Raw genomic sequence first — 15799 nt, forward strand, 5'->3', positions numbered from 1 at the left:
GCGGCGAGACTTAAATTGTCAACTTTTTAAATGTGAACGTTGAGAAGGTCAAATAGGGCTGCTTGTGATTAAATAAAAGTTACTTTAAAGTTTTTGTCTGCCAAAATTTTTTTTTTACTTTCTAAATTTTGAATTTTGTTGTTTTTCGTTGATTAGCATAATTAATTGTAAAAAATGTTAAGATAAAAATTCGTTTAATTGGAAACTCACCTTGCAAATGTCTAAAAGTGTTAAAGGAAAATAAAACATTACAATAAAAATAAATACTCGTTTATTTTTATATATTTTCAAATAAAGACAAGATGGCATACACATATTCCTTATCAATATAAATTTCAAGTTGTATTCGACTCGGATTTTACAAGTATAAAAGTCGCATACAACTTGAATATTTTTATCAGAAGATTTTTGAACCAAGTTAAATAAAGTCAACAATCCCACAATTACACTTTAATGTTACAAAAACATTTTATTTATTTGAAATGTGTTTTAATAGGTTCAAGTCAATAAAAATACTATTATTTTATCTGTAAGTTTTTCGTTAATGACAAAAAACGAATTAGAAATGTTTAGAACATTAAAAAGTATTTTAGAAGTCTGATTAATATAAAAAAAAACTTACAAATAAAATGTAATAGGAGACATTTATAAAATTACTTTACAGTTAGAGCAATTTTGAGTTTTCATAAATAAATTTTTAAAAGCTAGAATTCGACAAAAGATTCGTTGCTTAAGATAAAATTCCATCTATCACTTTAAGGAAAGTAATTATTTTGTTATAAATCTAATTTAATCTAAACGTAAAATGCACATTATCACTTATCCTGATATCAAATGCCTAACTATTTGTCTAGTATCTACCTACCTACGCGATATCATACAAGAACCACATTGGGTTAATGACGCTTAACCCATGGACGAAATATTCGATATTTACATTTCACAACATAGTACTGTTTTTTGTATCAACAACACTTTTCTGACAATAATGTTGATTTTTAAACGTAGACGCCGTTTTTGTTTTGGAAACAGTCGCACTCACACAAATATTTTATCTCGTGCAATGGGAAATATTTACAACGCGTTTATCCCACTAACGAATGTCAATTTCAGTTTTGTCGAATTTGCAATGTTCGTCTTTTACACAAACACACTCACATACAAAATATTGCGATGATATGTACACTTAAAACGATTTGTACTTCTGGTGATTAAACCATGTTTGCAAATTCCAAACTACAGTCCGAAGGATGCCTCGGTCCAAAATTTTGATGATGCGGTGCTGTAACTCCCATAGCACTGTAGCCCGTCATTTGATAAGTCCCTGCCATGTTGTTCATGGCTTGCATGTGATTTTGCGTCGACTGCGAGTTGAAATAATCGGGCTGCATTTGGCCGTAATACGTGGGGGCATAATTCTGGGCATAGTAGTTATGCGAAGTCGCGTTATGCCCATGACTATTTGCAGCCCAATTAAAGTTGTACTCTTGTTGGTACGTCAACGGGGAGTTCGAAGGAGACGGCGTTGTCATTAAACTTGATGTGTTGCTTCCATGGGGCGTGATATTCCCTGAAGGTCTATACGGTTGCATCTGCGGCGCTTCTTTCTTCACGTTTACCGTGGGCGGCGAAGTTGACGTCACTGGGGGCAAAACAGGCCCCGTCGGGGTGGAGGCGGTTCTGGGTGGTTGGGCCGCGGGCGTCGGAGACGACTTGCAAGCCTTGACTTTTGGCGGCGAGCGACGGGATGTTGTTTTATTATGTTGCTGTTGCAACTGTTGCCGGCATTTTGCCCGCCGATTTTTGAACCACACCTGAAACAAACAAATAATGCTATAAAACAACGGCGATTTTTATTTCGTTCGTATCTGTCTCCGGCACATTTTGAATTTCCCCCCTCGTAAAATTGTTCGTCGATAATACATGTTTTATAGGTTGCTTGCCGACGGGAAGGTTTATAAAGGCAAGAGGCGGACTGTTTTCATGGAACAACCCCACATAATCCGGGAACTAATGGAAAACTGCCCCCTCGTTGCATGTTCTACCTATTGTGTTATTGTATTGAATAAAATATATACAGTTATCCCAGTGCGGTGCGTCCACAGATTGGATGTTGGGGGGAATTGATTCGCTCCCTGTCGTCAAGTCGTTATTGCCCATGTGAAAATTTGTCTCGCTGCAACACTTGCAAACGTGGGCGACGAAAATTTCAAAATAATTGAAGGGACTTTTGATTCAAACACACGTCTTTTTCCGCCCACATCTAAAAGGAAAGTTAAAACACAGCGCTTGCTAACAGATACTTTAACTAATTTCTAGAAGCTCAGCATCATCTCGCAGCTTTCCTCTAATATTCATGACAATAAGTATTTTTTTCCAAGTTGACAGTTTTCGCTTCAATTAAAATCACATCATTCGTTGTATATCATTAGAGGCAAACAATCTGGACGAAGCCGAGGCAAACAGCAGCTGTGCTGTGTCAAAAGACTAACCAGCCTTCAAATTGAATCATTACCTAGAGGACGGCAAACATTCCGCCCCTTGTATTATACCATTGTCGTCGCTACACCACAAATGCAAGTTGCAACCTTAACTCAGCATGTTATACGAATCCAACAAAAACAAACATTTTTCTATAACATTTTTATCGATAAATCCAATGCACTTTTCTTGTGCCATAAACTGGATCAAGCCCTGTGCTAAGTAAAAAAACGAAATAATGATAGAAATAACGGCATGAAAGCCGGTAACGGATTTGTTTACATAGCTGGTTAAAGCGTGTAAACGCATAACTCATTTTTCATTGCAGTGTCGAAAACTGTCATCGCTTTTCAAATTTGTGTATTGGTTTTGGGCAATAAGTCATACTGTGTCGCCGCGTTCCGGCAGACACATTTATTAAACATGAGTTTACCGATTTTAAACAGTGGGACACATATCCAAGGTGTGTTTGGCGACAAACATTCGTCGTCCGAAATTATACTTTATGAGGAGTAAGGGATGATTTAGTAGCTACACAGATACATCAACGTTTTGGAGTTGGAAAAAAATCTGTTAGTACGATTGTGTTATTAACATACCTGCACTCTCGACTCGGGGAGGTTGATCTTAACAGCAACTTCTTCTCTCATGAAGATGTCAGGATACCGCGTTTTGGCGAAGAGACCTTCTAGAAGGTCAAGCTGTGCTCTGGTGAATGTCGTCCGCTCTCGCCGTTGTTTTCTGGGGTTGACCCCTGCAAAATATGGATGAACTGGGAATTATGCTTTTGCCAGTAGACTTGAAAACATTAATTATTCAAACATTGTCCACAGACGGGACTGAAAAATAAAAGTGCGGCGCACCTGGCAGCATCTCGGACCTTTTTCTAATTTTAAACCCGAATAACCCATTTATCACAAATGACTGACATAAATTCGTTAATTTGCATTCGAATTTATAACCAGTAGCTAGTCGCTTGGAAAAATCAAGTTAACAAATCATCGAAATTATTCTTCTGACTGCTGTCTCGCTTTATATGGTAAATTATGCCTCTGGATGAGTTTCATATAAAACTCAAGACTAGTAGCAAGAGTGGAATCAAATCTAAATTGTTCCAGTCTACATTTTCAACTCTTTATGTGCGTGCTTGCCGGATTACCGCGCTTGTTCAGCCAGCTGGTCTCAATGTAGTCCTTTTTATTCCCGACATTTATCGGGGATTATATCGACGTGGCTGCTTCGAGGACGGTTGCCTTTATGTTAAATCAATACCTCCCAATGATTCGTTCTCTAATTTTCAAAATTAATTTCAAGTTGGTGTCTCCTACACCCTCGAATAAACATTCAGCCGATGTTCATACACGAAAACGCAATAACCTCGACAATCGACGCTCCGGGCTACAACCGCACTCGGACTCTCCCGGAGTTATTGCCACTTGGGGTTTCCGTCTACAACTGCAATGAATACATCGGGTGCTAATAGATTTGTAAATACGGGGGCTCCCTCAATGCGACGGCTACTCTCCAAGGGGCGAAATTCGATACGGCGCTCTTAAGGAGGCACTGTACCGAATTAAGGACGTAAAATATTCAACACTGAAATCGTATAACCCAAACAATTTACGGCGCACCGCTCGGATTTCAAGAAAAAGATTTAAAAAGTAGATAGAATCGGAAGCGACGATTTCTTTACAAACAGCAAAACAAAAATGTTTTCGTGAGATTTTTAACACAGACGGATGGTGTTACATCTTTGATCCCCGCCCCTATTTGGTTTATTTTCAATTACGAAGCTCATGTGTTAATTCAGATTAGCATTTTATCAGCGAATGTGTTTGCATTCGAAGAGTGCACCCGTTACTATAAGGGGTGTCGGGATTACTCTAAAACAAATATTTTCGTAACTGTCAACAGCCGAAGGCGAAAAAGTCGTCATTACGTTTATCAAACAAAGCGATTGAAGGTAAGAAGTTACAAATGAAAAATCGTTCCTTTGTCCCAACCCACAACACTCTAATCAAACTAATCCCGCTTTGTATGTAAAACTATGAATGGATTATTTAAATTTCGTTTTAATGATCCATATTCTAAAGTAATCAGATAAAATGGCATGTAAGCTTGTGGCGCTCAAATTCTTTACTGCTCAGCACAACGGATAGGTGTATTTACATCATCTCACATTCAGGTTATAAATGCAATTTGCGATGTACGAGTGAAGTGCTTAATTTAAATTTAAACGAAAATGATGCTGTCTGAGTAGAGCGGGCCCTTAGGGCCCGTCGGATCGAAAATACGACATAGTGGATTTTCCGGTTGCAATTTTATTTATAAGTCTCTGTCCCTTTTTCCATCACTAGTTGAGAGAAAGAGGGTCTGCAGCAGGACGTGGAGTTGCTCCTGGTGCAACCAAAGAGAAGTGCCGTGTCAGAAGCTGAGCCGATTACCAGGGTGGTGGGTGGTCGTTGGCATGGCGACGGTTGTAGCAGTCAATGCCTGCAAGAACTCTCTTTCTCTTGATTTACAGAAAGAGAGACCTTGTCGTCGAGGTACACGATAATGTAAACAAAGGAGAAATGGGTAATAGAAACTTTTTTGCTCGCGATAATTATTTCTATAATTTTTCTCAAAAAAAATAGGTACTGAACAAAGGGAATCTAGGGTCTTAATTGTGGTAGAATTTGCAACTGTGAATAAGAACATATGGTTACTTGTTATGCAGCCGGGAAAGATACATTTCCTGAATCAATTTGTCATTTTAACTTTATTTGCAGAAGGGAGCACAGTTTGTTTTTTTAACGCGCCTACCCTTGTTTGCTTTTTTCTCTATGGTTGTGTTCAATTAACGCGTAGATTTAGTTACAAAATTTTCGTACATAAATAAATCTGTTTGAAATTGCATTGCAGTCTTTGTAGGAACTGTGCACTGATAAATAAAATTTGTGAAATTAATTATTGCAGTATTCCGCATTCAGATCTGACCCATCCAGCTGAATCCCGCCTGTTTCCGGTTGATTCCGGGCATTATCAATTCAAGTCCGCGTCTGAAATCTGCAACGTTGAAACAGCACGTGCGAGGGGCAGATAATTCACGGTTAAAATACCCCAATAAAACATCAGTGATTCAATTTGACACCCCAGAGAACGTTCATTGGCCAGGTGGTGGTTCCCATCGACCAGAATTGCTCTCACTGCGAATCGAAACTAACTTAGCTACTGCATAAACGCGGTTATAAACCGAGGCAGAAATTCCATTTAGCCGGAGTTCTACCGTGAACAATGCCATTTGCGCCCTATTGCATACATTATATCAGACTAAATTCGAACTGATAGTGAAAATTAGTAAGGAACTGATATTATCCGGTCGATCATCTATGTAAAAATATGTGCATTTCGTCTGGATATGAATGAACAATGGTTCTAGACCATTGTTTAAAGTGACGAGGTAGGCACGGGAGCCCGGATTAATCCGGATTTAAAATGTTGAGTGACTCTTGTTATCGACGGAGCACACCCAAAAAGTTGCAATTTTGGGAGAAATATTACTAACGATAGTGTCGGACGGTGTGACATGAAATGGAAATCAGATTTGAATGATGCGTGTCAAGTAACAATGATAATACAAATTAATTTATGAAAGCTTGCTGTCACCTGAATCTGAATTTATAAATGAGAGAAGTTCAAGTCCTGACACGGCAGAAATAAATTCAATGTATTGTGCCTTTCTTTCTCATTTAATAGTTTAATTAATTTTGTAAGAACCTGTTAAAACTTCAATCAGCTTCTGATTAAGGCCACGTCTCTGTATACTAATTTGCATGATGTAGAGAAGCATCCGTCGGATATTATTGATGTGACTTTTAAGGGGTCATCGAGCAGTAAACACACAGTAAACATATACGTATACTGAAGCCTTCAAACGGCACAAGTGACTCGACACTTGGAAATAATAGGCTTCCTTACGGATACATTATATCCAGCAAAATACATACATTTCAACACCTATATTTTATTGTCATCAAATACTAGCGACTTTTTAAATATTCATCCATAATCCTCTGCCAGATGCACCTCAAGATTAATTGTATATATTTACCTTGCGGGAAAGGAACCGTATCCAAAGGATGCGTAAGAGGAAAACTCAGTGCAGGCATTGGGACCCCAGACAATCCTCCACCAAGTCCGGAACCCAACGATGGGTGCGTCGCATATGGAGGCCCATGCGATGCCGATTGTTGCTTAACAAATCCTTGCATGTTCATTGGGAGATAAAAACTTCCGTCAGCAACACTTGCCGTTGCCGTACACCCTCTGTTATCTTCTTCTGGTGGAGGGGTCGGTTTGAGGCAGGATATTTTTACTGCAAGAATGAAATGTCATGTAAAAATAGAATTGTTAACGTTGATATGTTTAAAAGATGCATGGGTGAAATTCTCAGTAAGGAAATATTGAAGTTTGCCGCGTTTGCACTTTTCTAAAGGTTTTCAAAAGCCGGGACAAAGAGATAATCTGGTAGAATCTTCTGCCGACATTTTGTGGTGAAACATCAGGTTTTTTGGAAACTAGTTCTGTGAAAACAGGTAGTGAAGTGGAAATATTTAACGAGTTGCCTTACGGCGTTTGAGTTTGCAAGAATTGATTGGACAAGTACGTTATCCTTATCTAGCTGCGTGCGGAAGAGAATAAGAATGTAATGCCAAATTTAGATATAGGTACAAAACAACTAGTCGTATTGAATTATGACAACAAACAGATCTCAATTGAAATAATAAATCCACATCACGGCTGAGTCAAAATTGATTTATTTAAGATACCTACATTTTTGGAAATTCATTATTATTTTTTAACGTGGTGAGGATACTAAGAGAGAAAGCTAATTGTATTATTGTCTTATATAAAATGGATTTAATAAAAATATCGTTCCTGGAAATAGTCTCTTTCGCGACGGGCATTTCACGTGTCATTCTACACTGTTTGGATTAACTTCTGTTTTTACCACAATATGTGTTTTATGGCACGCGTTTAGCCGCATAAATATAAATTCATTTAGCCTACAATAATCCACAATGAGCCACAAACCTGTAGGTTGCATTTAGAGTTATTCCAAAAGATTAGTATAAACACAAACACACCTTTCAATATTACACTACCGCCGCCCCGTCGGAAGCCCCGTAAGTGGTTCACAACACCTTATTGCACTTAAATGTCAAAATCACGAAAACTAACCTGTTCGCTATAACCGATTTTACTTTACTGGGTAAACGTCAAGGACTAAACCTTCGATGGGTTGTATTATAGACAAACCATTGTAGGTACAGTAGGGGATGCACACCGGGGTGGTACCGTAATGGGGATGAGTGAGAGGGGCATACGAGATGGGTCGAATGGGGTGGGGTGGTGCAGTATTCACCATTGTTTCTCGAATTTGCCGGACGTGAGAATATGCCGTTTTGGAGAATGATCTCTAGTACCACCTTTCAATTTTGGAAAAGAAGAGCATGACAAAAAATGATAGAGCGGAAGTGGGTGAATTTCAGTATTAATTTCTTTCGAGCTGTACAGCTGAACCCTAATCATAGATCTATGTAAATCATTTACTGGAAATTTTTATAAATTTCCTACAGCTTCAGGATTATTACTTCTTATATGTATAGGATAATAAGGGATATAATAATTAGCACATCATCAATGTTTCTTCGTTAAGCTAAGTACTCGCATTAACGCCTTTCATCGAAATTTTGAGATTACAACACTTGAGAGTTTGCAGTTATCTTCGTACTAAAGCCTGCATGATAGAAAATATATCAAAACTATCATTGCAATTTTGAAATGTTCCAGAAAATTGTGTTTCTACTCTGAAATTCCCGGAAGGCCATTACTCCACCATTGTTTTATTTCAAGAATCTCTAAGCACTTTCTCTGTGAAATTCGGGAGGTGCAGATATAATCAAGTGTTGACAAGTTTTGACAATTTGATTTATTTACTGCCGAGTGAAAATGGTGGTTGCAGGTGGAACTCCCTTCTTGCTTTGTTCTATTATGACTTTTACGATAGTGGGGTATAATCTTAGTGTCATTAGTCCTTCTCGTAAATTGTTCTGAGCAAGAGCGAAGATTAATACCTGGGGCTAAGTAGACAATTTGAATATTTTCAGCACTGGATTACCTGTTTAATACCTTTTCAAGCTTAAGACTAAACAACCCAGGATATTAGAAAACTGTAGATATTATCGTGGTGCTTCTAGAAAGGCAAATTGATCTTTTACCTGTACTTGTTGACATTCTGAACGTAAAAAATTTGTCGTGCAGTCACGAAGACAAAGCTTTTTGAATTAGATAGATTTTCACCGTTCAGTCACAGTCGGTCAAAAAATTTTTTGAAGCCAGAAAACTAATTTCGTAAATCGGTAACTAACAATGAATTACTTCGTATTACAGAAAGTAAGAAAAAAATTACAAACACTAAAACACTAGTCTCAACAGTTTGCTTGCTTTGCCAGAATTTCTACAAAGGTCCCAAATCTGGGCGGTCTAGTAATTAAGATATTGTGACAGATTACTTTTACCTTCCAAGGAAGTGACTTAACATAATTCAACAGATAAAAGTAACAAAAGGCACGCTTCTGTGCCTATTTAATTTGAGAAGAGACCCCAAACACCAACAATGACAATTGAATAAATAAAAAGCGCAAATAGATAGTAGAGAATAATCCAGGATAATCAGGATGAAGTCTGTAATAAAATAACCCAATAATAGAGAGGAAGAGCGTGTGCCAGCCGAGGCAAAGCAGACAGGCTCCGATTATCCTGCTTATGTATGTCGATTACTTCTCTAACCTGCTTATGCCGGGCTCTGGCTGTAAGAATGTGTGAGACCCGTTTTAGGTGTTCACAGATTCCGATGCTATCTATCTATTTTGCTACCATGCGAAAAGAGATTTACTCGAGATTAACGAGGTTTTAAACCAACCACTATGTAATTGAATTATCTGACATTACGACTTTGCTTATGGGTTTTTAACTGGGATTTGTACAATTCAATGTTTAAACTTCTCGTGTTCAGCAGTTAAATGCTACAGCTATTATCTACAAGTACCAATAACTTGACTGACATGTTCATAAATTAAATAGTGACAACGTATAATTAAACATAACAAGACGTGTTTAAATTTCAATTTAACGAATTACGAGTGTTGTAAAGCGGATAATGTATTCATATATGTAGGCAGGTTTAATAACGTAATAAAAGATTTCGTACGACATATATATACCCAAACGAGAAATCTCAAAACCAACTTTCAATTTAAAATAATTAATACACGCAGGTTGTCGTTTCCAGATTTTAGAGCTCTTGGTATCAGACTAAATTAAAATTTCATCCAAATAATTTATTCATGGAAACGCCAGTTTATATGTTCGGTAGAAAATGCTACCTAACAAGACAGCTAGCTCTCAGTAAATTAAAAAGCAATCTAAAGTTACCAATGGTACATGTGGGCATGTCCTTATTTTCCCCACCAAGATCAAGACACGCCCTAATGTGGCACACGCGCTCTTAATACTTTAAGCTCCGCCCAGAACAGCTGCAATGATTTTTTTTGGCGGTTGTCCTGTCAATAAAGGAACAAAGAGAGATGAAATGTATCCTTGACGTTGATGTGCAGTTGGTCTTTTTGTCGACAAGATGATTTTTTGTCATAGAGTTTCATTTAATGGATCAAACGTAAAGTTTGTAACTAACGGGTTTTTGTGTTGATTGATTGAATTTGCTAAATGCCACACTCACGTGGTAGGTATTATAAAAAAGTTTTTGCTTGTTTCAGGAGATGACCAGCCAGTATGAACCGTTTTCAAATTTTCTAATATTCGGTTTTTCTTCAAAATATTGCGTCGTGCATTTCCAAAGAGGTCATTTAAATAAAGACTTATTTTTATTCTTATGTTCTTAAAACTTATCAATACAGGCATAACATTTTATATTTCAGATCAAATTTAGTTCAAAAAATAAAGTAATTCTTTTAGATTTGTTTTAACTACATAGCGGAAGGCTTCAAACGTTAAAAGTCTATTATTAAAATTAAAATTTTTCTGAAAATTTGAATGAAAGACAGACAGTCATGTCTGGTATAAGACATCTCATTACTCAACATTGACAACGATCAAAGTCACAATCACATGCTTTATAATTCCAAAAGTAACACAGCATATACAATAAGCTAAATAAAATTTTTAATTGAGATTATATGTTTATACATATTTAGTTCTATGTTAAATAGCATGTGACTGTTTTCCGCTAATAAAAATTCAGAAATGGTCAATTTTAACACGCAATTAAGTTAATTTTGATCAAGTTATTGGCTATCAGAATTTTTACACCCATCAAATCATGTAGAAACGATAAAATTTTTAAAATTAGTATTTATAGACCATTTGTCGAAGTTTAGTTTTAGAAGTTTCAGCAAGCTCCATTAAAGAACTCACATAATTTAAAAAATGAAATTAAATTTTCTATTCACTTAAAATTCCGAAAATCGCATTCTGCAAAAATATTGTATTTCTTTCACTTTTAAAGAAGATAAAATAACTAGACTTTTCGAGAAATGTATCATTAATTAGGACTTTTTAAGTTTATCTTGTGAAGCTTTTGCTTTTCAATTTTTTGCAGTCAATTTTTTAAAGTTTACAGAATGGAGTCTAAAAATTTACATCCTACTCATCTAGACACATGCAGATTCTTCAAGATCTCCAACACTCATATTCAAACCCTTTATGAATTCTTTATGAGATAGAATCTAAAGAAATCTTGATTGTAAAATTTCAAAATCATCTAACTCGTGTAAATTAATTCGATTCATGATAATTGTTAATAAAAAATTGTATAGTTTGGCATCACTACAACGAAATGTTCCGATCTTGTATGAAATAAAAGTTAATTCTTTTTCAATAAAACCATTCTTACATAAATTATGATAAACTAAGCTTTTTCTAGAACACACAAAAAACGAAAATTTAACCACTGTGCCCAGTAAAACGACATAAAATGCGAAAACCAAATCTGTAGCTCCCATGAGCAGAAACCTTTTAGACGTTCCGAATATGAAACGAAAATTAACTCGAATACCGCTTCAAATTAGCATGCAAAGAGATGACACAGCAAGTCATAAAATATTTTATTTTAAAATGAAAGGTAAGCGATACTAAAACTGGCGGTGAAAAATAAAGCTTTCATGATACGAGTAGCTAATCCAAATAAAAAGTGCACCAATGCCATTTTCACAGAACTTCTTGGACGATTTTCTATTACAATTACGTATAAATAGCATAAATGGTTTCTTATACAGCAAACTTTTAGTTGAATGAAATACTTTCCAGTTGTTAAATCCTTTAAAAATCGAGCCCTATAAATCCATAGATATAATTTGAAAGTCGTTGTTGAGTAGGGATGAAAGCTTATAAAAAGCACATTTCATATCGTTTGACAGGCCAAAGCGGAAACAGCCCTTCGATAGAAACTAGTTGAGGTGACAAGTAGGTAGATCCTACCCTTCTATAAGTTAGGGGCGCGGCATGATTCCTTTATACAAATCACAGCGATGAAATGACAAGCACGTAATTGTTTTGCGGTTTTGTCCGACTTCCTGATTTAGGTAAAATTTCATAATTCACATATAACACTTTGCCTTAAATATAACAAAAAAGTACTCACATGGCTGAGATCGCCGTTGTCTATAATTCACATTTCCATACGTACAAAACCTTTCCAAACTATGTACTGCCTCTGGAGGCCACATTTTTTCATGATCATTGAATCTTCAAGCATTCCTATTGTTGTTTCCATCCTGTACAGAAAATTAAATCATCAAAATCTAGAATTCATTTATTAATTTTTTATGTTACAAATATTTTATGGTGTATTATTGGTTGCGGATCGATAAAAAAATTCTTATTATCTGCTGCGAACTTTACTTTATTGAATTTCTTCGATGTCCATGTTGTAATAATAAATTGCCCAATTTTCTCGTATACTTCCAGGTAATGTGAACATTATTGCTTTGCGTTCCGAGTTCATTACTAGTAAATTGCACCATTAATCAGCCACCCAATTAGATTTTAACAAATTAACATACTCATAAAAATCATATAAAATTTGGGAGAAGAATTTTAATAGAAAAAACAAAATATTGCTATAATAAAGTTACGCAGACTGAATTATTCATGATAATAATGATTCCCTCCTCGTCATAACTAAATATATTTATACACACTTCTTCATAATTAAGAAACAGTTAGATATTGCCGACTTGCTACCGAATCCAGTTTGACGACAATAAATTCTCTTTTTATGAACTTATGTAAATTTCGTTTCTATATATAGGAACCCGTTGATGATCACGTTTCTCCTCTCAAAACTGATACACAATTCACGTTTATTATTACCAGATTTCAATATCGTTGAGATGCAGATTTCTATGCCGACCGAGCACGTAATTAATGCGGAAAACTTAGTGAACACTAACTAAAGTGACAGGATATAAGATCGATATATTTCAGACTTCATATATTACTCAACGAAAGTTATATTCAGAAATCGTAACACATAAACCAAATTTCTTACAGCACCATTCCAAGAAAGGCGTTTCAAATTGGATATATGCTGCTACCCGAATTCGAATAAAAATAATAAATGATTTAATTCACCACACTTGACCGCCAGTTTTCACGCTCGTAACTCCTGACATTTATTTATTTCAGGTTTTTGCACCTGTTATAAATATTGTACGCTACACTTTATTACTTTTAAATTTTACTTTCTTTCCTATTTACATAAATATCGATGTGCAAAAATTATAATATATGCTTGGCATATGACATGCAGAAAATTAAATCTAAAGCTACTGGTTTTAAGATTGAACTAAAATTATAATGTAGGATTTGGTTTCAAGAAAAGCGCACTTCTTAATAGTCGCAAAGTTTTAGTTTTATGGGAGTTGTATTTAATTAGAAACACAAAGGAAAGAAAATGTAATGTAATATAATAGGAGTATAAGATAAGGAGATATAGTTTATCGTTTTATAACAATTTCGTCAAATTAATATCAAATTAAAAGTAAAATAAATTGGGATAAATACAAAAGTCGCATCAAGTAGATTTGCTTAATTTTTGAGAGCTAATTACTAAAACGGTACTTCTCAAAGATCTTCTTTATGTTATTCTTTTCTTATTTATAGCTGCATTTTAATACCTTTGATACATTTTCAAAAAATTATGATTTATTAGGGATCTAAGAATTCTGAAGGTTTGAGTTTTCTAATTATTTAATTTGGAATTTTTACATCAAAATAATAAAAAAAATGCACATACATTTTCGTAGTTTCAAAGGATGTAGTAGGTAGGTATGTGAGAAACAAATTTTGAAAATTTTAATATCAGTTTTTTTCAACGATTTTGTTGCAATTAGAGATTTTAGCTCAATCCAGTAAATTCTGAGAAAATTTAATATCATTCACTAAAAAATCGTGTTACAGGAATTTGAAAGTTTAAGGGAGTTTTGTAACATAAAACATTTAGCTGAATGTACAAACTTTAATTACATAATTCTCCTTGCGTCACTAAAATCATAGCATAAAGATCCGAAGCTGAAGACTCCAAATTCCGTACCTTTCTCATTTCCGTTGCAAGTTTGTTAATTATTTCTCATTTCTTTCTTTGTAAAACAGGTAGCAGAATGTGTCTGTTCAATCACACTGTGCAAATATCACGTGCCGTATAAGTTCCGTCCAAGTAAACATTTCTAAACAATAAACTAAATTAAATTTTTAAACAAGTTTATGTCTGTCGTTACAACTATTGCAGTAGCGGATTACAGCATCTCCATTGTAAACTACAAGTGTGTGGTATTCTGGTATTTTATTATAACTCCTTTATATATTTAAAAAAATGATTTACTTTTGATGATCAAGTTTTATAACCCGTCTTGAAGCTACCATTATGCAAACAAGCGGTTCGAAACTTCTTGTAGAATAAGAAGCGAAGGTGCGGTGACATTAAAAAATTATCCACAGCGTGGCTAACCTCACAATGTAACCAATAAATCACAGTGTAACCTTCAGTTACACACATATGTATTATACATAGAGAAGAAGTCGGAGAGAGAGGTCACTGTTTCTGATAACACAACTCTCCTGTATTACCGACGCAGCTACTGTGGATTACTTGTCCTTATAAGCCGAATTTATTGGAATTTATATACGAACATCAGCTCGCCGGTCGGATGACTTTGGTGGGTCCAAGACGTTCTTTAAGTTTTCATCTCGGTTTTTTTATTGATCAACGAAAAATTCTTTATTTGTGTACCTCAACACTTTAGAAAAATTATAAGTAGGTAACTAGTTATTTATAGTTTCTATCACGGAGGTGTGCTTGTAATCTCACTAATTAAACATAAGTAGATTAATCGATCTACTATCAATTAGGTTTTTACAGATGCAGGAAGATTGTGAAAATAAATTCTCATTACAACAAAAATAAACTAAAAAAAATTTCAACATGATGGTGCACCGGCACATTCAATTTTAAGTTCATCGAAAATAAATGGTTCTGGAAAATGTATGAAAACAAGAATTTAAATTATGACTCCGAAAGCTGTTTATTATACTTACATAATTAAATCAACGAACTCGTTACCATTTGTTACGATGATTTATTGTATTGCTTATTAACAAAACATCATTAGAATGTGGAACTGCTGCTAATTTATTCCCTCGTTGGCAATTTTTGAGAAATTAAATTGTTGCGACAAAGCTTCCTCATGGCTTATATCCATATTCAAATTTACCTCTATCACCGTCTGAACGGCGAGGAATGCGGTTCCTTTACAAAGGTGTTGAATCAGTTAGTTCGGAAGAATATTTAGATAGTGTCGCCTAACACATATTTTAAATTATGTTTATTAGAAGAAATGATCGTAACGAAGCGTTATCCTTATTGCATTCCATGAAGCTACAAAACAGCTTAAAAATACAAAATGAATACTAAACAACAAAAATTCAAGAAGAAAATGCTTACGACATTTTGACCTTTTCGTTCGTTTTTCCATACAACGTTAAAATCATTTCGAATAATTTATTTATTACCACGAGACACACCTTATTAAAGAAAACAAAGTTAACAGAACATATTTTCATGCGAAAATGACTCGAATCCCAAGATCGCTTGCAATTATTCTCGTTTAATACACAATAACAGGTCAGCTCGTACAGTTAGCTGATTTATTTTTAATTTATAATAATATAAAATTATAAAAATGATAATATCGTGCGA

The 15799-nt window shown here is 35.1% G+C and overlaps 1 protein-coding gene across 3 annotated transcripts in view; it reads right to left on the reverse strand.

Moving 5' to 3' along the window:
* Positions 1-254: 254 nt before the first annotated feature.
* Positions 255-15799, reverse strand: part of LOC148179471 (uncharacterized) — a 33780-nt gene continuing 18235 nt past the window's right edge. The window contains exons 2-5 of one of the 3 annotated variants that reach the window (XM_088030811.1): positions 12185-12317; positions 6575-6838; positions 3081-3235; positions 255-1814 (exon numbers count right to left, since the gene is read on the reverse strand). In XM_088030811.1, coding sequence (XP_087886937.1) covers positions 1212-1814; positions 3081-3235; positions 6575-6838; positions 12185-12269 — 1107 coding nt within the window. In that variant the 5' untranslated portion in view covers positions 12270-12317 and the 3' untranslated portion in view covers positions 255-1211. Of the gene's footprint in view, positions 1815-3080; positions 3254-6574; positions 6839-12184; positions 12318-15799 lie in introns of all 3 variants that reach the window. The other 2 variants (XM_088030810.1, XM_088030812.1) reach the window with 2 other exon arrangements.

This window comes from Gnatocerus cornutus, chromosome 2 (genome assembly GCF_029298725.1).
Source record: "Gnatocerus cornutus isolate USDA-ARS CGAHR chromosome 2, icGnaCorn1.1, whole genome shotgun sequence".
In the NCBI taxonomy this organism is placed as follows: Eukaryota; Metazoa; Arthropoda; class Insecta; order Coleoptera; family Tenebrionidae; genus Gnatocerus; species Gnatocerus cornutus.